The sequence below is a fragment of the Humulus lupulus genome, chromosome 7, assembly GCF_963169125.1.
Source record: "Humulus lupulus chromosome 7, drHumLupu1.1, whole genome shotgun sequence".
Lineage (NCBI taxonomy): Eukaryota > Viridiplantae > Streptophyta > Magnoliopsida > Rosales > Cannabaceae > Humulus > Humulus lupulus.
Window position 1 is genome coordinate 57597716 of NC_084799.1, and position 27714 is coordinate 57625429.

The window sequence follows — 27714 nt, forward strand, 5'->3', positions numbered from 1 at the left end:
CTGTCTGAGATCCTTTCGATGAGTTGCTCTCTATTTGCTTCTCAATTTTTTCTTCGAAGTCTTATACTCATTTATTCATTTCATGTGCTTCATCCCATCTTGCTTTGTTTCTAGAGTGTGCTCTTACTCCCACCAAGACCCTCGTCGAATCAGTAAAACTCAAGGAGGCCTTGAGAAAATCATGGGATGCCGTGAAATTTTTTAAGGAGAGCCACACTCTCCAGTTTCAAGCTACTCGCGAATTGTAGAAGGACCTCGATATCAAAAACACTGAGATCGATAATAAAAGCAAAGTTATCAAGTTGCTCGAGGAGTCAACGGCAAAACTCAAGCACTAGCTAGAAGAGCTCAAGAAGAAGAGGAATTGTCTCGACGTTTGTGTTAAAGAACTTGAGGTGCAACAATTGAAGTGAACAGAGTCGAAGAAACTTCTCGAGGAAGAGCTTTGGCGTGAAAAGGAGTCTCACTCCTCGAACTTGACTAAGTTCAAGAGTGCGACCTTCAACTATTTTTCATGTTCTAGAAAAACAATAAGGAGGCCAACTTTGACTACATCCTAGCTCATCTTTGCAACAAAGAAATCGCCAAGTGCGTTGCTCGTGAAGAGGAGGAGCTTGCTATTGCTGCTGAAGAAGTCCCTACCACTCCTGGAGTTGAGCTAAAGGAGCATGAAGGGGAAGATGCCGAGGTAGTGGAGCCTTAAGGTGGGCATCTTATTATTATTATTATTATTATTATTTCACCTTGGACCTTAAGGTCCTTGGTGCAAAAACAATATTGGCCAAGTAGCTTTTAATCTCAGATAATATGTGTGACTATTTTTACTCTTGCTTTATTCGTATTATATACTACTCAGATGATTTTATTTTTATATAACAATTTCTTTGCTAAATACGATTTACTCTATTTCTTATTTCAAATATTTAGAAAATCTTGGTTTTTTTTATATGTCCTCACTGAACGAAGCACAATAATTTATAAATTTTTGAAAATTTTCTATGTATTACTCAGTTGTGCTATTTTAACTTATTTACTTATGTGTGATCATGTATACCCTATACGCCCCCCAAGTGATCGAGGAGGTCAGTCCTAGTTCACTTTCCAAATAACCAGACTTGCTCAAGCTAATACAACTGCTCGAATATTGTATCATATAACAGTATGATTGGAATCTTTGTTTAAGAATCACGCATGTTAAGTAATACTTGTTTAATAACAAAATTGGTAACAATGAGTGTGTCAAGCACACTCCCTTGTATATATCTCGTAAAAAAATGGACAAAACGTGTCTATTGATTAAAAATTCTACGAGTAATGCAGGTTTTGAAGAATAAACTTAAAGAATTGAATTGAACTAGGTTATTGGTCATTTATTAAGGGAAAAATGTGTCTATTAACCATATAACTAAAAAAATGCCTGCATAATAATTGGTAGTAAAAAACATGGGCAGTACGTGCCTTACAACAAATAAATAAACAATTGGGAAATGATCATCCCTTTACAAGTAGAGTGGATTAAGAATAATGTTGGTCATATTAAGTGGGAAAAATGTGGCTTTGACCAGTATTCATTGACAATACTTTCACAAGTGTTCACCATTTCAGTATCTTGCAATTATTCACTATTTAGTCGAGCAAGTTTTATGTTCCTGATTATGGTACTTCTACGATCTGATATGGTCCTTCCCAATTCGGTCCCAAAACTCTTGCTGCAGGATCCCTAGTGTTTTGGAACACTTGTCGCAATACTAGATCTCTTGGGGCAAACTTTCTATTCTTGACTCGAGAATTGAAGTAGCTGGCTACTTTTTGCTGGTAAGCAGCCACTCACAATTGTGATTTTTCTCTTTGCTCCTCGATCATGTTGAGGCGTTCAACTAATAATTGGTGGTTTTGATCTTGGCCATACATACTTCTCTGATGCGATTAGGGGGGGGGGGGGGTTAACTCAACTGGTATCATTACTTCATATCCATTAGCTATTGAAAATGGAGTACGTCCAGTTGAGGTTTGTTACACCCAAATTTCGACACAGTCATAAATGAGCCTTGAAATGTAGGCTCGTAAAGCGTAAGCTAGAAAATAACAAGCAGTCGATGGACACTTGTATAAATTTTCATGATTCTTGATTTGTTCTTGTTGGCGATCGAGCACAAGTTTAGAAGGCTCGAGCTTAATCATCAAGCTCAAAAGGGTGAATCTTCTCTGAGGCATATGGGTGTTATTCAAGCTTTAGTTGTAAGCTTGAAAATGTTGGTCTCTGAAGATTGAGCTCGGTGAAATCACTGGTTAAAGAGGAGGCTGGCTTGAATAACAAGCTCGAAGTGTTGGTCGATCTCAAAAGCGTGTAAACCTTGCATTCGAGGTCAGCAACGCGTTTTGTGCGCGACAACTATTAGGAGATCCCTATTCCTAAAGGATTTGTTGCTATATGATATTAAATCCAAATTATCATGGGATATTATGTAATTAATGCATTTTATTTGTATTTATTTGAAATTTTAATTGTAACTTCACGAAATAAGGGGAAGATATTCTATCAACCAGGTCTATAAATAGCCTGGGGAATTTCATTTGGAGAGACAATATTGTTCTGAGAATACTCTGTTGAATAGCTTTGATAAAGCTTTGAGAGAGTATCGTGAATTAATAATATTTCCTCGTGGACTAGGCAGATTTTAAGTGCTGAACCATGTAAAAACTCTACTTCTTTCATCAGTTCTTAATTAGTTGTTTAGTGCTCTTCCAATTTAAGTTGATGAAAAACGGCATCAACAAGGTTCGAGCAGTAGGTTGATATGACCATAAGACTTCTAGAAAAATATCCGACCAATTGCCTTTTGAGACACTTTTTCATTGTGTCCTTTAAGGTTTTGTTAACAACTTCTACTAGTTCGTTTGCTTGGGGATGAGCAACTGCGAAAAAGCTTTTGGTGATACCATGCCTTATACAAAAATTTGTAAATGTGTCACTGTCAAACTTAGTGCCATAATCTAAAACAATCTTCTTTGGTAACTCATATTTGCATATGATGTTTTTGACTACAAAATCGAGCACCTTTTGGGAAGCAATCGTAGTCAGTGGTTTGGCTTCAATCCACTTTGTAAAGTAATCCATTGCGACCATTGCGAATTTCACTCCACCCTTTCCTATTGGGAGTTGCTCGATCAAATCAATGCCCCATACTGTGAAGGGCCATGGGCTTTGCATTTGTTTGTGTTCATTAGGCGATGCTTGAGGAATTTTGGAGAATTTTTGACACTTATCAAATTTTTGGACGTACTCCATGGAATCTTCATTCATCATGGGCCAAAAATATCCTTGTCTCAGTATCTTTTTGGCTAGACTTTGCCCCCCTGCATGGTTGCTAGAGAGTCCTTCATGCACTTCTACCATTAGCAATTCGACTTCAGTTTTAGTTATACATCGGAGTAGAGGCATAGAATACCCTCTTCAGTACATTAATCCATCAATAATCATGTACCTAATAGATTGCCTTGAAAATCGTTGGGCTTCATTTCTGTCTTGTGGCAATGTGTCGTGTTCTAAGTATGTGGCTATAGGAGTCATCCAGGAGAGATTATTATTGAGCAGTAGTGTTTGCTCTATTATGTTACTATTTGGTTAGGCCAGGTGCTCAACTGGTATTACGTTTAGGGTGTTTACATCATTGGCACTTGTGAGTTTTGCTAGAGCGTCTACATTGGAATTTTGGTCACGGGGCACTTGTTGGATGGTAAATTTTTTGAATTTTGGTCACGAGGCATTGAAGTTGAACCTTAGCGTGCAATGAATATGATGTCCTTCAAGTGTGATAAGTATAAGTCTAGCTCCAGAATTATGCTCATTAGAGGATCCATCTACGAACAACCTCCAAACGGGCCAGTTTCTTCGTTCTCTTCAGTCTTTTTTGCTTGTTCATCCTCTTCTTGTATTCCAGTGCATTCATCAATTAAGTCTGCTAAAGCTTTCCCTTTGATAGCAGTCCTCGACTGGTAGGTAATATCATACTGCCCGAGCTCGGCAGCCCACTTAAGTAGTCGACCAGATGCCTCTGGCTTTTGCAAAACTTGCATGAGAGGTTGATCGGTTAAAACTATGATTGGATGAGATTGGAAGTAGGGCCTTAATTTTCTTACTGAGGCATAGTAAGTCAATTTTTCAGTTAATGGGTACCATGATTCCACCCCGACCTACCTTTTGCTTATATATTATATCTGATGTTGGGTCTTATTCGCTTCTCGGATTAGGGCTGCCCTAACATCGTATTGAGTGATTGCTAAATACAAGTAAAGAATTTCCCCCTCAATCAGTTTCGACAAGACTAGAGGTTGAGTCAAGTGTTTCTTAAGTTCCTGTAAAGTCTTTCATATCCCTTCGTCCATTCAAACTTCTTATTTCGTCTTAGAAGGTTGAAAAAGGGAACACATTTGTCAATGAATTTTGAGACAAATCTACTGAGGGTTGCAATCTGTCTCGTTAGAATTTGTACTTCCTTATCTTGGTTGAGGATTTCATATCGATCAACGCTTTGCTTTTTTCCGAGTTAGCTTCTATACCTCCCGCGTTGACAATAAACCAAGAAAATTGTCTGAGCTTACCCCAAATGAGCACTTTAAAGGGTTAGTCATTTTTTAATTCTTAAGGATGGAAAATCATTATGATAGATCCTTCACGTGCCCCTGGCCTCTTTTGATTTTACTAGCATGCCATCAACATAGATCTCCATGGTTTCTGAACATCATATATACCAGTCGTTGATATGTTGCGTTGACATTTTTTAGACCACAAGGCATTACTTTGTAATAATACAATCCTACGTCAGTTCTAAAACTGGTATGTTCCTCATCGGGAGGGTGCATACTGATCTGATTGTAGCCCTAGTAAGCATCCATAAATATGAGGATTTTGTGCCCTACCATGACATCGACTAGATGGTCGATTCTTGGTAGACGAAAACATTCCTTTGGGCATGCCTTGTTTAAGTCTGGGAAATCTACATAAGTCATCCATTTTCCATTGGGTTTTGGAACTAGCATTGAATTAGAAACCCACTCGGGGCAGAAGGCTTCCCTTATAAACCTATTTTCTTTTAGCCTTTAAACTTATTTTTTAAAGCCTTTGATCTCTCTTTATCAAGCAACCTTCTTTTCTGTTGTAAAGACTTAAAGTTGTATTTGTCTATATTTAGAGCATGGATGATAACTGTGGAGCTTATGCAAACCATGTCTTTGTGCTACCAAGCAAATGCGTGTTGATTTCTCCTTAGGAAGTTTACGAGTTCATATTTGACATCCTTACCTAAACTTCTTCCAATCTTGATTGTCTTCATTGGTTTGTTCTGGTCAAGTGGGACTTCCTCTAGGTCATCAGTAGGTCCCACCTCAGTATCAAAGTCCCCAAAGTGAGGATCTAAATTTTCTCACTCGCTTTGGGAAATTCCCTATTTTGAGCTGCTCGCCTCTTCTGAGGATGCATTACTTTATTGCTCGATGTTTCTTATGCCCATCTCTGTTGTTGGCTAGCTATTCGTTGGTCCAGCAAATATCTTGTTGGTCATGGCCAAACCTTTCTTAGTAGTTGTAATGGAATAATTACGGCGTTCACGAGCTTCTCTCTAATTTCCTTTTGCACATCCGATCCTGACGTTGGTAGGGAATTTCATCATGAGATGAAATACGGATGTTTCGGCTCACAAGTCGATCAAGAACGGTCTTCCTAAGAGGGCATTGAAGGCCGAGGGATTATCAACCACAACAAATGTTTCCATACCCGTGCTGTTTTCAGGCGTAGTTCCCACTGATACTGCTAACTTGATTGTTCCTGCAGGAGTCAGCCCTTCTTCGGTAAAACAATATAAAGTTTGTGTGCATAGTTATAGGTCTTGAATCAAAAACTTCATTCTCTCAAGGGTTGTTTTCAAGAAATTGGTCACTGAGGAACCATGGTCTATCATTGTTTGTGCCACGATCATGTTGGCAATCTAGGCCTCAATTACCAAAGGATCATTATGCGGAAATCTTACATGTGTGCGTCATCCTTAGTGAATGTTATTGGCTTTTACGCATAGCGAGGGGTTTTGGGGGTACGCTCCTCGACTGTCAATACTTCATTCACCAGTTCGTGGCAACGTGTCCAAGCATAGCGTTCTAAGGCTTTTCTAAATTTTCCTGCCAAGTGTGGTCCTACGCATATCACATCTAGTTGACCAGTTATGGGAGCTGGCTGTAATGGTTAAGCTAGTGCATCCGCATTTGGATCTGAACTTTGGGTTTGATCAGCAGGATGTCCAACATACCTTCTCATGGCTTGATGGTTTTGGAGGATGAGAATTTTGATTTCGTCCTTGAGATGGTACGCTCATTGGTGTCATGTCTGTAGTCGTTATTGAAATGATAGAACTTGTTCATGTCTCTCTTACTTATGTCTTTCCTTATGGGATTAGGTTTTCTATAAGGTACCTCAACTTGTCTAGCTAGAAAGACTTCTGGTCATGACCCCAAGAGCATAGAGTAAGTGGTAAAACGAGGATTGTATTCCCGTGGATTAACATTTGTTTTGAGCCTTTTGTTGTCATTATTATTTCCACCGTTTAAGTTGTTATTTTCTTTTCCACTTCTTTGTCCAGTATTATTTCCAATAACATTACCATTGGTGGTCTGGTTATGGTTTTGGTTTGGAGCTCCATTGTCTTTGGTTGGAAAGGCAGTATTGGAACCTGCCTGATTGGCTTGATCTTCTTTTATGATGGCCTCTTCTAGTTTAATGAACTCGTCTGCTCGATCTAAGAACTCTCTTATGGAGTAGACGATTTTCCTCCTTAAGTCAGTCCATAGGGGACTCTTTATTTGGATTCCAATCATGGTGGCCATCAATTTTACCTTGTCACTGGCGGTCTTTGATCGGGAAGCCTCTTGCATGAACCTCTGCACATAGTCCTTTAGAGGCTCGTTCGTTCCTTGCTTAATGTGAACAAGGTCTTTGAGTTCAGCAGGTGGGATACGAGCATCAAATAATTATGAGTAAAAGAGCCTCACAAATGTACCCAATGATGTAATGGTTCTTGGCTCTAGTTTGAAGAGCCATTGTTGAGCAATATCTCATAAAGTGGTAGGAAAGATCCTACAATGAACATTGTCTCTAACCCCTTGGAGATCCATCTGTATCTCAAAATTGTTAACATGTGAGACGGGATCTTCGCTTCCTAATCTGAGAAATGAGACCCTTTCTTTCTTTCCAGGTCAATGTCTATAAGCTTCAGAGTTGTTAATTCTCGTACCATCTGAGTAAGAGCATCCAATTGCGACTGGACTAGTGGTACAACAGCTAGTGTAGTGTATGTGTGATTATTGGTGCGACGGGTCCAACAACATTTGTTGCGTTGCCCTCTCTAAGATGAGTAAGGACATCATGGAGATCATGTTCTCTATTTCTAAGTCTATTAAAGACACTTCCCCTTGATCTCCCCCAACATTTTGACTGTCTGCTCAAGGAGGACCAAGAGGTAATCTTTTGGGACAGCTCCCTAGCTCTTGCTTCCATGGTGGGACAAATGGTCCACTTAAATTTTTCGTCCTGTCAGTGGTGATTATACTATTGATGGTTACGGGGTTGGTAGTATCGACTATCCCTTTCATCATCATTATAACCATCTTTGTAAGTTATTTGATAACTAGTGTTATCCTCTTGGTCATTTTTTCTTTTGTTTTTCTACGATTATGATCATAGTTGTGTCCGACACAATGAGGTGGCTGGCCTTGATTCTAGTTAGCGGGTCTCTCATCCCTTGGCTGTCGGTACTGAGGACTAGCTTCAAAATTTGGAGGCTGCCCTCCTTTTGAGGCTATTTTCCTAGGGTACTCATTAGCAGGTCTTCCAGATCTAGAAACTTGTCTGGCCCAAGCCTGCTCCCTATTAGGAGGCACCTGTTCATCTTGGTGGAGCAGTCGCTGCACCCTTTGATGAGTTCCCTTATGGGAGTGATGCCTCTTAGCAGGTCTAGGAGGGACCACTTGGTCACGAAACCACGATTGTGGGTAGGTTCTGGGGTTTGATCAGGCGGTCATTGGGTTTCAGGATTCGCCTGACTAATGTTCTCATGTTTAGGATTCACTGGTCGGGCTTTTGTTGCTTGATTTTGTGACAAGACGGCCTCTAGCAACCTTATTGCCTCAACATTATGATGGTCAGCTTCTCTTTGGCGAGCTTCAAGTGTTCACTGTCTCTAATCCATCTTGGCTTGAAAATCTTGTCGTTGTTTATTGAGGGATTCAGATGTAGCCTCTTTAGCAGCTGCCTAACTTCCATGCATGGAAATGAATTGCTCCTACATCAGCCCCATGATGAATTTTAGTTGTTCAAGGCTGGGGTACAGTTCTTCTCCTAAGTCCATGTGGGGCTCATCATGCCTAAATGTGGCTAGTGGAGGTAGGTTTCCAGGATGAAGAGATGGATGAGCATGGTGAAAATGAGGGATTTGACTTCTCGAGGGGCACTCAGGTTGGGCAGTGTTAGGGTTCCCCCCTGTGGCTCTTGACTTTGGCTTCTAGTAGTGATAGCCATTTTTCAGGTGGATCTAATAGAGTAAGATCTTGAGTTCAACTCTCAACGAAAGCACCAAAATATTGACCAGCGTTTTGGTCAACAACACTGAGTCAATTTATACGATAGAAAAATAATTAAACGAATTGGAATCAACTTAATGACACAAATAATTTTATATTGGTTCGACCCCAAGTGCTGGTAATGACCTATGTCCACTTGCACTTTTATTTATCGTAAAAGTGTCACTCTTAAGATCAAGAAGAAACAAGGTTCAAATGAGTTTCTTAAGCTGACGAAAGAATATAATTTAAAGGGTTTTGTACGTAGAATGCGTACAAAAGAAATCTCTAGCTCTTTCTCTCCTCTCTTTCGCTTAGGGTTAATGATTGAATAAACCCCTTATGTACAGAGAGTCTTAATGGGCTATGGTTCATTACAAGCAAATCTAGGCCCTACACGTGTAGGTGTGGGATCAATACATTCAGTTACATATTCAAATAATATAGGAATAATGCATTTTATATATCAGTTACATAAATATCTTGGAATATTTGATAGTGTCTCATGAAACCTGGATCATTGGGTGAAGCTAACTGCTTAACAAACAAGTCTTGTACTCTGATCAGCTTCATGAGATGGCACTAGTCTGCTCCATCATCGAGTAGGTTATTGGCTCTTTGCAAAACAACCTTTTATATTCTGACATAGCCTCCTCGAGCAGCTACTCATTTCGACTAGCATTCTGAATTTAATGTGGTATGACACCGCGTGTCTTCTTTGTAGCAGCCACGTCATCCAGTCAAAATTAGGTTGAACATATTTAAACAAACAAGCAGACACAATAGTTTTCTTATGAATAATTAAATAAGAAAAAACAAGTCTGACGATGGCTAGTTATTGGTGTATTAAAATTCCTCAACAGGAGATCGTTGGACTTTACATTGCCTCGAGTACACATTTAATTACTAAAATCAAAATTAATGCTTTAACTCTAATTAGTTTTGAACAAAATAATATATGGACAAATTGAAAATTAAAGAAACTAGAACCATAGGCACACAACTACCCCCCCCCCCCCCCCCCCCAAACACTCTGTTTCATAACCACCAAACAAGAAAGCATAAGCATCAGTTCTGACTCTATAACAAAAAGGACAAATTTAGGTTGTTCTTAAAGAATATACAAGATTTTTGACCAAATTCAAATATAAAAATAAACAAATAAGAGGAAAACAACTATTTCATCACAAGGTAATTCCATTGGATTGAAACAACTCTTCCATGAAATACAAAATAATGTCATATAACCCCTTACACATATCACATCATTCTACCCAACCTTAATTACACTGAAATTTCTATACCAACAAGCTATACAAAATGAATTTAGGTGCTGCCAAAATAAATATTCAAAATATATACCACAAAAACACACTAACTCAGCACCAATTCACAAAAAAATGCACCTAGCATATCCATTCGTGATGATTCCAAAAATTCAAATTATTCACACAACTTTCCAAAAGAAACCCTAACACTACATAAACCAGTCGCCAAATTTCACTTGTTATGCCCATAAGGGATTCTTTTCACAATATCCCATGCTTTGTTAATGTTTTAAAAGAAAATTTTAGCAGAAATGTGCATACACTCGTTATGACTATCAAACTGAAATCATAAAACATCAAAAAACAAACATTACTAAATAGAAAAACAAAACTAATAAGAAGCAAGTCATGCTTAGTAGCTAAACTAAAATAAAATTTACTAATAGTTCACTAAATCAAAATATCAAACTACATACTTTGTTCTGTAATTCTATTTTATGGTTAACCATCTTCACCATCAACAAAATCCAATGATCCACACCACTCACATGGACCGAGATAAATATCTATGAGGAAATAATAAAATAAATTATATAACATGAAAATACTGACGGCTAATAGAAAAAAAATATATATAAAAATTAAATAATAATACATAAACAAGGAAAAAATTACAATAACATACGTGTACATAGAAAGCCAAATCTTCTATGAAAAAAGCCTTCAACATTGAGTTATCCCCCCTTCCTCTAACTTCTCTTGGAAGGGTGAAAATGTCTTTGTAAACAAACCAAATTCATACATTTCCGTAAACAAAAAATTATATAACTATGTAAGTACTGCTGAAATAATTTTCCCAAGAACAATATCACATATGAATCAACTCGTTATCATCATTCAAGTAGTCAAACGTTCGTGCGGAGGCTTGTATTCCCGAGGCTTGTTGAAACGTTCGTGCGAAATTACGTGTTTTTCGTATTCCCCGAGTGGCGATATATCGCCCCCTAGAGTTACGATATATCGGCATATGCTGAAATATTATACACGTAATTGCACTTTTTCAGCCTAATTTGAATTGAGTAAACAGCTTTGACTGAGTCCTATAACGATTTAAAAGTTGCTGGTACACTCTGGGGTTTTCAAATATCCCTCTTATAAAACTATTCCTAAAAAATACTTAATTTCTCAATAAACATGCACATGACAAGTGTCATGACCTTATTGGTTCTATCTAAACCTTATAGTATAATAAATATCATCTTCATAATCAGCTATACTAATCAAACCTTATGTTATAATTAATATTCTTAAACTATAGGTTAAACTTATATAATCTACAAGTGTTGCTACAAGTGTCCAACTAAGTCCCGGCTTGAACCAAAATCCACAGTAATAAACATACTATAATTACTACTACTATCTAATTAGCTAAGTAAAGTTCTTGGACTCTACAATTCTCCTCTACTAAAAAGAATTTCGTCCTCGAAATATACTTACCAAACAATTCTGGATACCTTCCTTGCATGTCTTCCTCCAACTCCCACGCTGCCTCCCATTCAGAACTATTACTCCATAGGACTTTGACTATCGAAATACTCTTGGACCGTAACTGCTTCATCCCTCTATCTAGGATGCTAACCGGTCATTCCTCGTAACTCAAGTCCTTCTAGAGTGCTATCATATCGTACTTGAGGAAGTGAGATGGGTCTGACACATACTTTCATAGCATTGAGTTATGGAACACGTTGTGGCTATCTGCTAAAGCTGGCGGTAGGGCTAATCTATATGCAACTGCTCCCACTTTGTCCAATATCTCAAAAGGACCTATAAACCGGGGACTAAGGTTGCCTTTCTTCCTAAACCGCTTCACACCTTTCATTGGAGATATCTTCAGGAAGACTTGATCTCCGACTTTGAATTCGACATCACGTCGCTTGGCATCCGCATAGCTTTTCTGAAGGCTTTGAGCAGCGAGCATACGCTTTCTAATCAGCGCTACTGCTTCTTGAGCTTTTCTAACAGCTTCGAGACCAAGGAGTTGCCTCTCTCCTACCTCATCCTAGTGTAGCGGCGATCGACACCTCCTTCCATATAGCAACTCATAAGGTGCCATCTCGATCGTTGACTGGTAGCTATTATTGTAGGAGAACTCTATCAGCGGTAAGTACTTATTCCATGATCCTCCGAAATCAAGTACACAAGTGCATAACATATCCTCTAAAATATGTATGGTGCGCTCGGACTGGCCGTCTATCTGAGGATGAAAAGTTGTACTAAGACTTAACTTAGTACCCATGGCTTGCTGTAAACTTCCCCAAAATCTCGATGTAAACACTGATCCTCTATCAGACACTACTGTCTTGGGGATTCCATGCAACCTTACTATCTCTTGGACATAGATGTCTGTGTATTGATCTGTTGTGTATGAAGTCTTAACAGGAAGGAAATGAGCGGACTTGGTTAGTCTATTTATTACTACCAAAGCCGAATCATGCTGCTTACTTGTTCGTGGCAAACCTGTCACGAAATCCATAGCTATACCGTCCCATTTCCTACCCTTCTGTGCCCTATTTGATACCTCCACCAATCTATCAACTTTGTTATTGATGGAATCAATCTTCTCATCGATTAATCGGGATGCACTATGTAAACGCTTAAGCTCATTTTCGAGATTTTTAAATAGAATATTGTCCACAATCTTTCACACTTAAAATTGAGGAAAAAAATTGCCAATAATATAATGAATTTCCAATGTCTATATACCATAGACACATACGCAAATATACAACACAATAACAGCATACCAATACAATTATTGACATTAATATATCGCGTAGCCAATACAAAATACCAAAGGGAAAAAATATTTGACAAATCTCACATATCTTTCAATATGTATTCCCTTCACCCCTAGCATTCACAGTATAAAACAAAATTCTGAATTCGACACTACAGCTTAAACCTTATATGCACGCACCTAAAGCAGAGCAGCTCAGAATAATAATTCCTCTCGACCCATCAAAATTCTAAATCGCTATAACCATTAACAACAATAAACATAAAATACCCAAAGCAAATGCATCAAAACCTTACCATGGTTATACGACAAAAAAAAATACTCATTCATCATTTTCCCCCACCCAAAACGCTACACGGGGAATGAACCGAATTGCATATTCTCACTTACCATGGTCATACGACAAAAAAAAAATCATTCATCAATTTCCCAAACCAAAACGATACACATGGATCAAACCAAATAGAATATTCTCAAAATGAAAAATTAAAAAAGATACATCAATCCAAAACACTACACACCTTACTGCAGTACAGTCGAACTACACCATCCCTTCCGAACAAATCTCCTCTAAAAAACCACCCCACTTATGGATTCCCTTATTGCCCCTACTTCAGATCCAAAAATCTCATTCTTTCATGTAAAGAACACCTCAATATATTATTTTATAAAAACGTTGCTCACTCACACTGATTAGAAAAAAGTACCTTTTTAAAGAAAAGTTCCATGGGGCCTTGATAAAACATGCAATTTGGGCCCAATATTTTCAAATAAAAATGTTGTGTCTTTATGCAGTATTTGGAAATAAAATAAAATAATAAGTCCCACTAACGTAGTTTGAAACATAAACCATAACATAAGTTCTTAATTATTCTTGGTGCTCATCTTGATTGTTATTTGTTCATAGCACACTCGCGTCACACATGCCTAGATGACGAAACCTCCAACATCACTATGCGTGCCAAGGAGAAGCCATATTGCCTACTTGAAAGGAGAAAGTAAAGTGGTGAGCTAAAAACCCAATGAAGAAGTACAAACAGATGCAACAATATTCAAGAAAACAGAAGAAGACTAATTTCGTATCATAAACTCATGGCAAAACATGTTGTAACTATATCATATTATTACTCATAAATCATAATCATAAGAATTCATATTCATAATCATAATCATAATCATAATCATAATCATATTCATACATCATGCGATCATGGCACCCTTATTGTCCATGTCACATCATGAGGTAACCAGCAAAAGCATAAACTGGTAAGACCTCCTCTATGAGGTAAACATGATCACAGGTCCTTAAATAACATCGATGCGCCTGCCCTAAAAGTTATGTCATATCCTTAGTAACTCTTTTGTTGTGTCACGTTTAGCACACTAACAACCTATTACTTTTCATACAACATACAAGCAAACATACACAACTCATATCATAACATAATAATCCGTACTTTCCATAACACTTTAGCTCTCATACTTTCCATAACACAAAAATTCTTGCAAACATATCAATGCATACTTTTTATAACATAATTCATATAAATTCTAGTTAACTTCCTTACCTCAAGTCCAAGCAAAAGTAAAGTGTTGAATACTAAACCGAGCCTAGAATCACAATCAAACGTTTGTCTTAATATCAAGTAAGATTACACATGCCCAACATACATACCACACATGTTCATGGGCCATGCACACGTGACACATGTTGTAACACACTCTCAACATTCAACAATTTCACATAAAATCATAAAAGAATAATCTTAAGTCTACTAGTGAATCCTTAGTGTTTGCAAACCAAGAATCATGAACTTAGTGAAATGGCGTGTATTTGAACGTAAAACATAGGTTACATGTAACATGCATACGTGAAATGGTTCTTAAAACTTGCGTTGAAGTTGAAATTATTTGTTCCTTTATTTTCTTGTCAATTTCACAAAAATTCAGCAAGTATAAAATAATTTCCACTTAAATTACTCCTACATTATTCATTTAAATCACATATTGGTCATTCATAAATTTTATTACAAAAATATAATTTAAAAAATGAAAAACTATTTCCTTAGCTTTAATTTGCATAAATAATAATCTCATTTATTATTTGATAAAAATTAAGAGAAATAATTATTAAAAGAATTCCTTGATCACCTCTAGAAAATAATTTTACTTTATTTAAAAAAAATGGCATAAATATAAATGAGAAAATACATATTTAAAGTGTGGAAAAATTATATTTACCGTATGCATAGTCTAAGGTTTACTTTATTTGAACACGTGCTTTACTTATTTTATTTAAAAGACATTTTTCTTCTAAGAAACCAAAAATTCATCCAAGCATTTTATTTGTTTAAAATCTCATAATTGAACTAAAACCATATTTTCTTTCACAAAATAATAAAAAAACTGCATGTTTTTATTTAGATAAAAACCACGTCAACATGTGAAATAAAATGTCTTTAATTTATATAATATCAAAATATCACTTTGAGGCATATGTGAGGACTCATACTCCATGTTACCTGGATACCTATCTCAATTGTAGCAGAAGTCTCTAGGTACAATTACTGATTTTGAAGAAGAACATGGTCGTTTCTTGTATTGCTTCTTTTCCCTTGGTGTTTCTAGGAGGGGATTCCACTATTGATATAACTCCCTACTACCCTAGAGTTATTACCATGTGATTTTAAAATGTGCCATTAGCTCTCTAATCGAGGTTTTAGACTAAAAAGTGTGATTAAATTAAAGTGAAGACTTGTCTAATGAAATTTAAATATAAAAGGCTGGACATTCATTTAAACAATAAAAGTTTTATATTGGGATCCCAAAATATTGTTTTAAAATATATTTGCAACTCCAAAGTTAGGGTACATTCTACCTAAGTGACAAAATCAAACGTTTGCACAATGTTCCTCAAAACTACCCCTAGTTGTGGCGGCCCGGTAGGCCAAACATGTACGCGCCGCTCCATGCCCTCCAACTCATCCCTTGTCTGCCTTTCCCTTGCCCTTACCTGCACCATAGAGCACCCGTGAGCCAAGGACCAGCAAGAAAACTCCACACACATAGCATATAACAATTCATTCTAGTAAATGCATAGCTTTAAACAGACACAACAGACTATTCACGTAGCGGCCAATGCCAACCGAGGTGCTTTGTCAGGCACCGAATTCACGGTCTTCACTGAACGGGTGAGTAAAATACCCTAGATGGCCATGCCATGGTGGCCTGCATTCAACATGCTTTTTTTGTTTGGCCTGCATTCAACATTCTTGTTGTCGTTCCCGGCCTTTGCCAATCTCGGCCTTCGCCGATCAGTCATAAACACACAAACATGGCATAAAAATTATAAACATTCATACATAACACTAAATACATATAATCGGGTCATGCCCTACTCTACGGGCACAAACAATTTTCTTAACAGAGTCCCAAGTTGATCATATAGTGTGATCACGAGCACGATCACCTAAACCCAAGCCTTAGCGGTAAAACTTAGTCACAACACAATAATTATATCTATCAACCCCTAAACAAATTAAAAACTTTGGAATAATATTCTAGCCTCTGGGACCTCGAATTCTACTAAATTGGGTAGTAGAATCATTCTCGAGTCCTTAAATTTAAGTTCCCGAGCTTAAATCCTATTTTGTCCATTTCCCTTAATTTGGGTCGCAGCTCAGCCCCTAGGGCCGTAGCGTGCTACAAAGTAGAGAGCCCCAAGGCTCTCTCTTGGGGGAGGCAGGCCGCGGTGCGTCCTAACTTGCGTCGCGGCGCCTGGGCAACTTCAGGGACCATCCAAGGCCTTCTCACGCACATGGGTCATGATGCCTGAAGAACAGGGCTCAAGCTCCAAACCCAAAACTCCTCTGTGTTTTTCTCAAGCCAAATCCACTAAAACCCACCCGAATCAACACCCAAACCCAAAATTATATCTAGAAATCACATCAATACAACATAATCGCTATAATTACCCCAAAAACTACCCCATACTTTCATCAAAACCATAAATCAGACCAAGGCTTAAACCTTAAGGAAAGTCTTTAAATGACAGCTGAAATCTACCAAAGCATTAGAGTAAGACCTTACCTTACTGAAGAATCACACCCCTTACGTTGCTGCTAGTAAGTTCCTAGCTCCAATCACCCTTAAATTCCAAGCTTTTCTCTTTGAATTTCAGCAAAACCCCTAAGCTAAAGAGAGAGGGAGAGAGAGAGAGAGAGGGTGTATCAAGAGAGAGAGATAAAGGGCTGAAAATGTTGTGTTTTTTCCTAAGTGTTCTATTGAAGTAAGCTTAACCAAGTCTATCCTTAGCTTCAAAATGACTAAAATATCTCTAGGTTAACCCTTAGCCATTTCATGCCTCCAAGGGCAATCTCGTCATTTGCCACATTCCTGCTAATTCCTTGAGTAGTCCTATAAATCCCAAACTAACCCCGGCATACCAAAATAACCGCTAAGTAACTACTCGTTACCCGGTAAATCCCGAACAATCGCTAAGTTCCCAAAATACTCCTAGGCTTACCCTAAGCCAGGTATCTGACCCCGTTGTGACTATTCCACTAATCTGCTTCCTATGACCACCTCAGACCACACATCTCAAATATATATCCACAATACTATGGTCTCAGTCATATCACAAACATAACACACATATATATACCCTTAACGGGTCAAAAATTACAAATATGCCCATGTTAACACGAGATTAATCATTCATATCTAGTCATATAATAATATAATATAATTAGAGTAATCATGTACTGATACACATATATCACAATTAATCACGTAATAATACAAATAAATCAATTATTTCCCTCCCAGCACGCTAATCAAGGCACTAAGCCTTATTAGCAAATTTGGGATGTGACAATCGGCGTCTTGTCAGTTATGTGGATGACACATTCTTGAAGAACAAGTATGGTTGGTACATGCTCTATGATGCTGTGTTGGATGCAAACAACCATTTGTTTCCAATTGCGTTCGGACTGGTGGACAGTGAGAACTATAATTCTTGGACTTATTTCTTGAGAAAATTGAAGGAAGTCACAGGGGACGTTGACAACCTAGCTTTTGTATCGGACAAGCATGCAAGCTATAATGACCCGACTAACTTAAAGACCTTGGACCATTAAAACTACTAAGCATAACTACTATTTTGGAATACATACATAAAATAATAGAACTTTATTAGAAAATCCAAAATACGGGATCCCATTGTTATTACATAAAATCATAAGGAAAAACAAAAACTTTTAATTAATTGTTCGAACACTAAATGCGGAAAAACATAACTACATAATTAAAAAGACTTGAAACAAAACATCATCCTCGATCTTTCCCATCAGTCCATTCATTCAGTCCTCGCCCAATACACATGCCAAAGCTACCATGAATCCATCCCACCTTCCAAGCTTATTTACCTACGCCATCTAAAATAAAAAAGGAATGAGCCTAATGCCCAGCAAGGAAAATCTACTAAAACATATCATAAATCATAAGTCTAAAAATGTAAATCATAAATCATACGACTACAATGTTAATGGACATTAACTCATTACCGTAGTATGTGATAGAAACCGTCTAGGTCCTCTTGCTACTATTCGAGGTAGGTTTAAACACAATATAGTATATGATAAACCATCTAGGTCCTCTTGCTACTATTTGAGGTAGGTTAACTCATAATTATAGTCTACGATAATGATAAAAATCTTGGGATTTGCTTATTTGCTATCTAAGAAACTACACTTCCCAAGTGACTACAACATAAAACATATACATACATACTTACATACATATAGAGCACATAAACATAATCATAACACATAAAATCTTAACCTATTTTCCTTACCAAAAACCGGCATATTGGAGACTAGAGCAGGATTGGAAACTCCTAAAACCAAACAGTAAGAATCATAAGATTTTTAAAGAAATGAGGATGAAAAGAAGATCTAACCCATCATGATAAGAACTTACCGAAAACCTTAAGTTTCAAGAAACTCAAACACCTAACGAAAAGCCATTACAACAAGTTAGGATTTGGAAGAAAATGAAAAGAATAAGAGAAACTATAATGAACTAAACCGGAGGATAAAGAATACCTTGGACAGATTAGAACTTCGATCTACACCTCAATACTGAAATATCACTTTATCTTACTTCCTAAGTGTTTAGAAAAGCTTAGATTGGAAAGCTTTTAACCCCCAAACCCTAGTGTTTCTCTCTAGAACGAACTTACCAGCTTGAAGGCTCTGAAGAATGCTTGAATGATGAAGCAAATGGCTGAGTGAAAGATCATATTTATAGAATTTAAGGAGTGAAACTAAATCCTTTTAAAATGAATAAATAATTGATTAAAAATTGAATTTTTTGCTCAACAGAATCCCAGAATTCGGTCAAAATCGTTCAAGAGCAAGTCTGAGTTGTTGAGGGTTGTTTCTAGCTCGGATTCCATGGATTTTCAAAACACACAAGTGAAGCCAATATATCGCCCCTATATGCGATATATCGCCTCCCCCATTGTCCCGAGCCTCCATGTTTTTGTTCATGCGAAGTCGACGTGTTTTCTGTATCACCCAAAGGCGATATATCGATTCCTATAGCTGAGATATATCGGCATACGCTGATATATCAAACACGTTTTTGCACACTTTCAACACACTTGAAGTTCGTTTAAACAACTTTGACTCAGTAAAACATAATCCTAATAGTTGAGGGAAGGTTCTAGACTTCCTAGGTTTATCCTTTATTAATTTATTCATCTAAAATCCTTAAATCCTTAATAAACATCCATGTGACAAGTGTCACGTTCTGAATTATTCTGTCTAAAATTTAGCATATAATAAATTTCTTTTCTAGGACTAGCTATATTAATCAAACCTTATGTTAAAATTAATATTTCTAAACTATATGCTAAACTTATAAAATCCATAACTATCTCTATGAGTTTCCAACTAAAACCCCGCTTGAACCAATAACCACGAAAACTAAAATATTAAGCTACTACTACTACTACTACCTAGCTAAGTAAAATTTTGAGACGCTACAATTCTCCCCTACTTAAAAAGAAACTTTTCCCCGAAATTTACTTACCAAACAATTCTGGATACTGTGCTTAGATGTCTCCCTCCAACTCCCACGTTGCCTCCCGTTCCATACTATTACTCCATAAGACCTTGACTATCAGAATAGACTGTAATTCCTTCATCCCCTTCTCTAGGATGCTAACCGGTCGTTCCTTGTAACTCAGGTCTTTCTGAAGTGTTAAAGTGTCATACTTGAGAATGTGGGATGGGTCTGACACATATCTACCCAGCATCAAGATGTGAAACACATTGTGGCTATCTGCTAAAGCTAGCGATAGGGCTCATCTATATGCTACTGGTCTCACCTTGTCCAATATCACAAAATGACCTATAAACCGAGGACTAAGTTTTCCTTTCTTCCCAAACCACTTCACACCTTTCATAGGAGATATTCTTAAGAAGACATAATCTCCGACTTTGAATTCCACATCTTGTCGCTTGGCATCCGCATAACTCTTTTGTCGGTGAGCATACTCTTTCTAATCAATTCCACCTGCGTCTTGAGCCTCTCTAATAGCCTCAGGTCCAAGAAGTTGTCTTTCTCTTACCTCGTCCCAATGTAACAGCGATCGACACTTCCTTCCATAAAGCAAATCATACGGTGCCATATCGATCATTGTCTGGTAGCTATTATTGTAGGAGAACTCTATAAGTGTCAAATACTTACTCCATGATCCTCTGAAGTCTAATACACAAGCGCGCAACATATCTTTTAAAAATTTTATGGTACGCTCGGACTGTCCGTCGGTCTGAGGATGAAATGCCATACTAAGACTTAGCTTGGTACCCATGGCTTGCTGCAAGCTTCCCCAAGACCTTGATGTAAACACCGATCCTCTATCGAATACTATGGTCTTAGGGATTCCATGTAGTCGTTCAATTTATTGAACATAAATGTCTGCATACTGGTCTGCAAGGTACGTTGTCTTGACAGGCAGGAAGTGAGCTGACTTGGTGAGTCTATCCACCACAACCTAAGACGAGTCGTGTTGCTTATTTTTTCGTGGTAATCCTGTCACGAAGTCCATGGCTATGTCTTCCCACTTCCATTCCAGAATATTAAGCGGTTACAATAAGCCTGTGGGTCGCTAATGTTCCTCCTTCACTTACTGGCATATAAGGCATTTGGACACATACTTTGCTACGTCTTTCTTCATTCCCGGCCACCAGTATAGTGTTTTAAGGTCGTGAGTCATCTTGTTCGACCCTGGGTGAACTAAGTATGGGGTAGTGTGTGCCTCTTCTAAAAACTTCATCCTAATTCCATGGTCATTTGGCAGGCATACCTGGCCTTTATATCTCAAGAACCCTTGTCTTGATATAGAGAAATCCTTAGTCTTGCAGTCATTGACTACAGCCATATGTGATACTAACGTGTCATCATGCTCTTGCCTGATCCATATATTATCTAGTAGACTAGATTGGATGGACAAGTTAGCCAGTTGACCCATGACTAGTTCTATCCCGGCGTTAATCAGCTTTTGCTGCAGCGGCTTTTCAATTCATGATATTTCTGCTAGATTTCGATAACTCTTCCTGCTTAATGCATCTGTGTTTACCCAAAAAAGACCACTGATGATGTGGCAAAGATTACTTACACATAGATTGATACATGGCAGAATTAAAAGGTAGAGGTGCTGTTCGGCTATCGACCAGAAGCGCGCCTCCTTGTCGGAGTTAATATTTGTCACGATCAGGCTGGTCGTTAAGCCCGATTTATTTCTTTCTTAAGTTGTAATCTAATATTAACTACATTTGAATATTTCTTCATAATTATCCTTGATACGTGGTTATTGAGGATAAGATAAGACACGTTATCATATGTAACTCTCATTGAGCCTATAAATATGCATGAAATAGCTCAAGGAAGGGCCTTTTGGAAGCACTTTAGCTTTTTTTCTTAAGATTAAGAGAAAATGAGCTAAGGTGAGTTGTTACCATCTGATTGTATTACGCCTAAGGACTATGAAACTAAAGAACCCTAGTTCTTTGATCACAACTTTAGGATTCTATAATAACAGTATCATAAAGTGGACGTAGGTTATTACCAATCACTGGGGCCGAACCACTATAATTCTTGGTGTTTTTTCCTTTCCATTAGATTATCTTTTCAAGCGTCGTGGTATTTCCTGTCGTATATTTGACTCCACATCGTTGGATAATTTGAGGGTCAACATTCTGGTGCTTCCATTGAGAGATTGTGAAAGAATCTAATGGCAAAACCATCCAAGAAGATCGAACAGGTCGCTGGCGTTGCATCATCCCAGCCTCCTCCCCCAAATGTGGCTGAGGACAAACCGCATTTGGAGTTTGATGATGAGGAGTTAGATTTTGAAACCTTGAAAGCAACACTAGGGGTGTTGCAGGATGAGTTCGCCAATCTGAGGGCCAATCAAGAGAATGTTGCAGAGATAATGGCGTCGCAGCAAAGAGAAATAGAATGCCAGCGTCAGGAGCTCAGGGAGCGGCAGGCTGACATGGACCGTCAACAGAGGGATGCCATGGCCGCCCTTGAAGCAACCATCCAGCTGGCTAGGAGTCAGGTTGCGCCAGCCTCCCAGCCAGACCAGCCACCAAACGGGCCACCTCAAAGGGGTCCCAATCCTAGTCCTCCGCTCCAGCCAGTAAGCCCTCAAAGGTCAAAGCAGCCACCTGTGGCTCAGGATGATGTCCCACCTAGGGATCCTGAGCAGCAGCCTCCATCTCAAATTGGTCGAGGCAATCCCCCACGCCTGAGGCAGAATAGGGTCGGGCAACCGCTCCGCAGCCCTAGACGCCCAAGGGATGAAGAGCCACATTCACCAAGCAGGGGCCAGCATCCTTCTACCAACAGGAGGAACTCCGAGACAGACTCTGCGGTTAGGGGCCCCCCACGGCATAATAATGCATGGAGACCCACCGACCAGCGCAGGCCTCCCCCTAACGCTAGGGAAATGCTAGCCCAAGGAGGCAACAAAGTGAATAGCTGGTCGCACCATAGTCAGCCACGATTCAGAGATGGCCACGACTACAATGAAGTCGACTCTGGCAGAAGAAATGTTGGTCAAAGGAACGAAGAAAGAGGTGGAGGCAGGAACCCCCCACCTAGAGAAGACTGACTAGGGGCCATAACACTGGGGGGCAGCCCAGGCAAAATAACATCTTTAGTCGGCTGGGAGCCAGCGAACAACGGTGAAGAGACGATGATCTGAGGGACATACTTAACAACCACCGAGAAAGGCACGATGAGTACATTCCCCCGGCACCAGAGGCCCCAACAATCCTAGAATTTTTTCAAGCTCAGATCGATGCCCTGAACCAGGCGGTGCAGCAGCTAGTCGGGGGGCGAACATCTCACATTGAGTACATTCGGAGGAGAGGCACCCCCTTCGTACAGAGGATTGCTGTGGCTAAAACCCCCAATATGTTCAAGATGCCAACATTGCCAAACTTTGACGGGTATGGAGACTCGGTATCTCACGTTAATAAGTTTGAGATACAAATGGATATACAAAAGGTGTTAGAAGATGCTCGCTACCACATCTTCCCGGCAACACTGTCTGACACTGCCTAGTAATGGTTCTTTAAGTTCCCTCCTGCTAGTATAGTATCGTGGGAAATGTTCGTAAAGGAGCTTTACGGACAGTTCTATGCAGGTCGTGTACACCCCACTGAGGCAAACCAACTGGTCAAGATACGCCAAAAAGAGGGAGAGCCTTTGAAAGAATATGTTCAGCGCTTCATGCGAGCTGTAGCTGGAGCCAAAACTGTGGGCGATGAAGGTAAGATGATGGCCCTAACTGCTGGGGTAAGACTCCATTCACCCCTCTGGAGCAGCCTCAGAAAGAATGGGGTAAGAAGCACCCAAGAGTTCTTAGATCGAGCTGATCGGTACATCAAGCTCAAAGACGCTATTGCCAACGAAGGGAAATCGCCAACAAAAGGAAAGGGGCCTAAGGAAGAACCCGCCAAAGCCGCCAATGGGTCCAAAAAACCCAATGGCAATGGCAAAGGCAACGGGAATGGCAATGGTAGAAATGGTGGGAAGCGGGCGAACAACGAACCCTCGACCTCTGAGAAAAAGCGCCCCAAAGGTAATCGGTATAAACCGAGATTCACCAACTACACTGCCCTTGTTGAAAGACGAGCTGGGGTCTACCAGGCGACCAGCACAAGCATGCCCTACAAACGACTCGCACCTATAAGGAAAGATATCTCCAAGAGAGATACCACAAAGTTCTGTCATTTAAGAAGATTTGTGTGAGCCGCGGGAGGTTCTCAGAGAGAGGCTCAAGGTGGCAACGAGTCGGCACCTGCATGCCAATGCTCGCCACCTTTACAGCCAGCTCCTATGGCAGGCACCCTACTCACCATCTGCGGAGGCCCACATCTTGCAGGAGATAGTGGAAAGGCAAGGGAACGATATGCTCAAACCCTGCACCACGACCAAGACATCGAGATGATGAGTGTTGAGGATCGAGCATTGAAAAAGGCTTGAACAGAGGAGGAACTGATCACCTTCTCTGACGATGATGCCCAGCACATGCGATTCCCACACTCTGATTCTCTAGTTGTGGACGTACAGATTGCAAACATGATGGTGAAAAGGGTGTTGGTCGATACAGGAAGTTTGGTCAACATCCTATACAAGTCTTCGCTGGAAAGGATGAAGTTGTCCGTAAAAGACCTGGAGCCATGCAACCAAACCATTTATGGATTTTCTGGAGAAAGGCTCGCCCCAACAGGGTCGATTAGACTCCCAATCGCAGCAGGAACTGCACCTACTAATAGGACATTACTCACTACTTTTATAGTAGTTGATTGTCCTTCGGTGTACAACGCTATAATAGGGAGACCAATCTTGGTCGACCTACGAGCCGTCACCTCCATATGGCACCTCGCTATGAAATTCCCAACGGACGCAGGGATAGGATGTGTATTGGGAAACCAGAGGGAAGCGAGGGAGTGCTACAACGCCTCGATCACCAAGGCGAAGAAGGGTGTATGGAGAGATGCCACTAGAGAGGAGTTGCAAATGGCGACTGATGTTCAGGCACACTCAGGTGATACTCTCACCAAATAGGGCGTTGCCCAAAGCGAGGATAGGGACTTAGATCCTCGCTTTGGGGATTTTGAAGAAGAAGTGGGACCCATCGAGGACCTTGAAGAGGTCCAACTCGATGAGGAAAATCCGAACAGAGTTGTGAAAGTCGGTAAAAACTTAGAGACAACAACAAAACAAGCGCTGGTGGAGATTTTAAGGAGGAACCAGGAGGTCTTTGCCTGGTCGCACAAAGACATGGTCGGGATAGATCCTGTAGTCATCAGCCATGTCCTGAACATCGACAAAAGCTTTCCACCAGTACAAAAAAAAAGAAGGTTGCTCGATAAAGATAGATCAAGGGCGTTGAAAGAGGAAGTCGAGAAGCTGAAGGAGAATGGGTTCATCAGGGTGGTGTTTTATCCATCGTGGGTCTCTAATCCCGTGCTAGTGCCCAAGCCGAATGGAAAGTGGCGTACGTGCGTGTATTTTACAGACCTAAATAAAGCCTGCCCCAAAGATTGTTTCCCACTTCCAAGGATCGACCAACTAGTCGATGCCACTGCAAGGCATGAGATCCTCTCATTCATGGATGTGTACTCCGGGTATAATCAAATAAGTATGCATCCCCCTGATGAAGATCACACTAGCTTTCAGACTGATACAGGACTCTACTGCTACAAGGTGATGCCCTTTGGTTAGAAAAATGCTGGTGCGACTTACCAGAGACTTGTCAACCACATGTTCAAGGAGCTGATCGGCACAAACATGGAGGTCTATGTCGACGACATCCTGGTCAAGTCGAAGAAAGCAGAAGGGCATGTAAGGGATTTGCAGGAATGCTTCAACGTCTTGAATAAATATCGGATGAAGTTAAATCCCCTTAAATGCTCCTTCGGAGTAGGAACAGGGAAGTTCTTCGAATTTATAGTTAACTCAAGAGGAATTGAAGCTAATCGTGAGAAAATTAAAGCCCTGATCGAGATGAAATTTCCAATAAAGATTAAAGATGTTCAAAGCCTAACCGGGAGGATTGTTGCTCTCAGTAGATTCATTTCGAAATCGACAGACAAGTGTGTTCCGTTTTTCAATCTACTAAGAGGCAATAAGAAATTTGAATGGACAGATGAGTGCGAACAGGCCTTTCAAGCACTAAAAACACATATGGCACAACCACCCATCCTGTCAAAGCTGGTCAATAAAGAAACTTTGTTCATCTACCTGGCAATCACGGAATACGCTGCTAGTGCTGTTTTAGTAAGAGAAGAAGAAGGCGTGCAAAAGGTTGTCTACTACATAAGCAAAAGGCTGATTGGAGCAAAAATGCGGTACCCGCCCATCGAGAAACTATCCTATTGCCTAGTTTTGGCCTCTAGGAAGCTGCGGCCTTACTTCCAAGCTCATCCAATTACGGTCTTGACCGACCAGCCTCTTTGACAAGTCCTGCAAAAGCTAGAGGCTGCGAATAGATTGCTAAAGTGGGCAGTCGAATTCGGGCAGTTCGACATATCTTACTTGCTGTGAGCAGTGATAAAAGGACAAGCCTTGGCTGACGTCATCGCGAAATTCACTGAACTTAGAGTGGCGAGCAGACTAAAGAGCCCAGTGAACCTGAATGTCAAATCCAAGATCCCACATGGATATTATTTACGGACGGTTCTTCTAACGAGTCCCACGCTGCGGCAGGAGTAATACTGATAATGCCAGAAGGGCATCGATTTCACTGTGCAATCAGATTTGACTTCACTGCTTCTAACAATGAGGCCGAGTATGAAGCACTACTCGCTGGATTGCTGTTAGCCAAGGATATCAATATAAAAGCGCTTGACATCTATAGTGATTCTCAGCTGGTGGTGAATCAAGTCTTGGGAGAATACCAGGTGCGAGGTTTAAAGATGGTTGCCTATCTGAACAAAACAAAGGATTTGTTAGCCCAGTTCAACAGATACAGTCTCCAGCAAGTACCTCACGATCAGAATTCCAACGCGGACGCTTTGGAAAAATTGGCAAGTGCGAAGGATGCTGATACGCTGAACATAGTGCCAGTCGAGCAACTATCTGTACTAAGCATCCAAACAGTAGAGACCACTCTAGTAATCTAGATGGCGGATATGTGGATGGCACCATATGTAGAGTATCTATCGAACAGCGTGTTACCAAAGGACAGAAACAAAGCCAGGACCCTTCAGCGGCAAGCTGCTAGGTATATCCTAGTCGAAGGAATCATGTACCAAAGGGGATACTCAATGCCACTCCTCAGATGTATTACAAAGGAGAAAGCCAAAGAGTTGATGAAAGAGGTTAACGAAGGTTTTTGTGGAGACCACGCTGGGGGGCAAAGTTTGTCAAAAAAGATCCTAAGGCAAGGATATTTCTGGCCAACGATGAATGAAGACTCGATGGAATTCGTGCGGAAGTGTGATAAATGCTAGAGATTCTCCAAAATCCCACGAGCAGCCCCTCATGAGCTTAAACAAATGCAAAGCCTATGGCCGTTTGCCGTTTGGGGTATTGATCTTATTGGAACTTTGCCCACGGGAAAAGGCCGTGTCAAATATGCTGTGGTTGCCATCGACTACTTCACCAAATGGACCGAAGCTGAACCGCTAACAACCATAACGACCAAGAAAGTGCTAAATTTTGTGATAAAAAACATCATTTGTCGCTATGGATTGTCAAGGAAGATCGTCTTAGATAATGGCACCCAGTTTGACAGTGATTTATTCACGGATTTCTATGAGCGGCATGGTATCATCAAAAGCTTCTCTTCAGTCACTCATCCCCAAGCAAATGGACAAGTTAAAGTAGTCAACAAAACACTAAAGGATACACTAAGGAAAAGGCAAGAAGAAGCTAAGGGGGCGTGGACAAAACAATTGCCTAAAGTACTCTGGTCGTACAGAACTTCCCACCGAACAGCAACGGGTCATACTCGAT

At 39.8% G+C, this 27714-nt stretch overlaps 1 protein-coding gene across 1 annotated transcript; it reads right to left on the reverse strand.

Annotated features, from left to right (window-relative positions):
* Window positions 1–2734: 2734 nt before the first annotated feature.
* On the reverse strand, window positions 2735–3127 carry LOC133791737 (uncharacterized). Its single transcript, XM_062229653.1, has one exon. The coding sequence runs from the start codon at window positions 3125–3127 to the stop codon at window positions 2735–2737; it is 393 nt and encodes a 130-aa protein (XP_062085637.1).
* Between the last annotated feature and the right edge of the window lie 24587 nt (window positions 3128–27714).

Coding starts and splice junctions, on each gene's coding strand:
- LOC133791737 (XM_062229653.1), bottom strand. CDS start 3,127: ATGGTCGCAATGGATTACTTTACAAAGTGGATTGAAGCCAAACCACTG.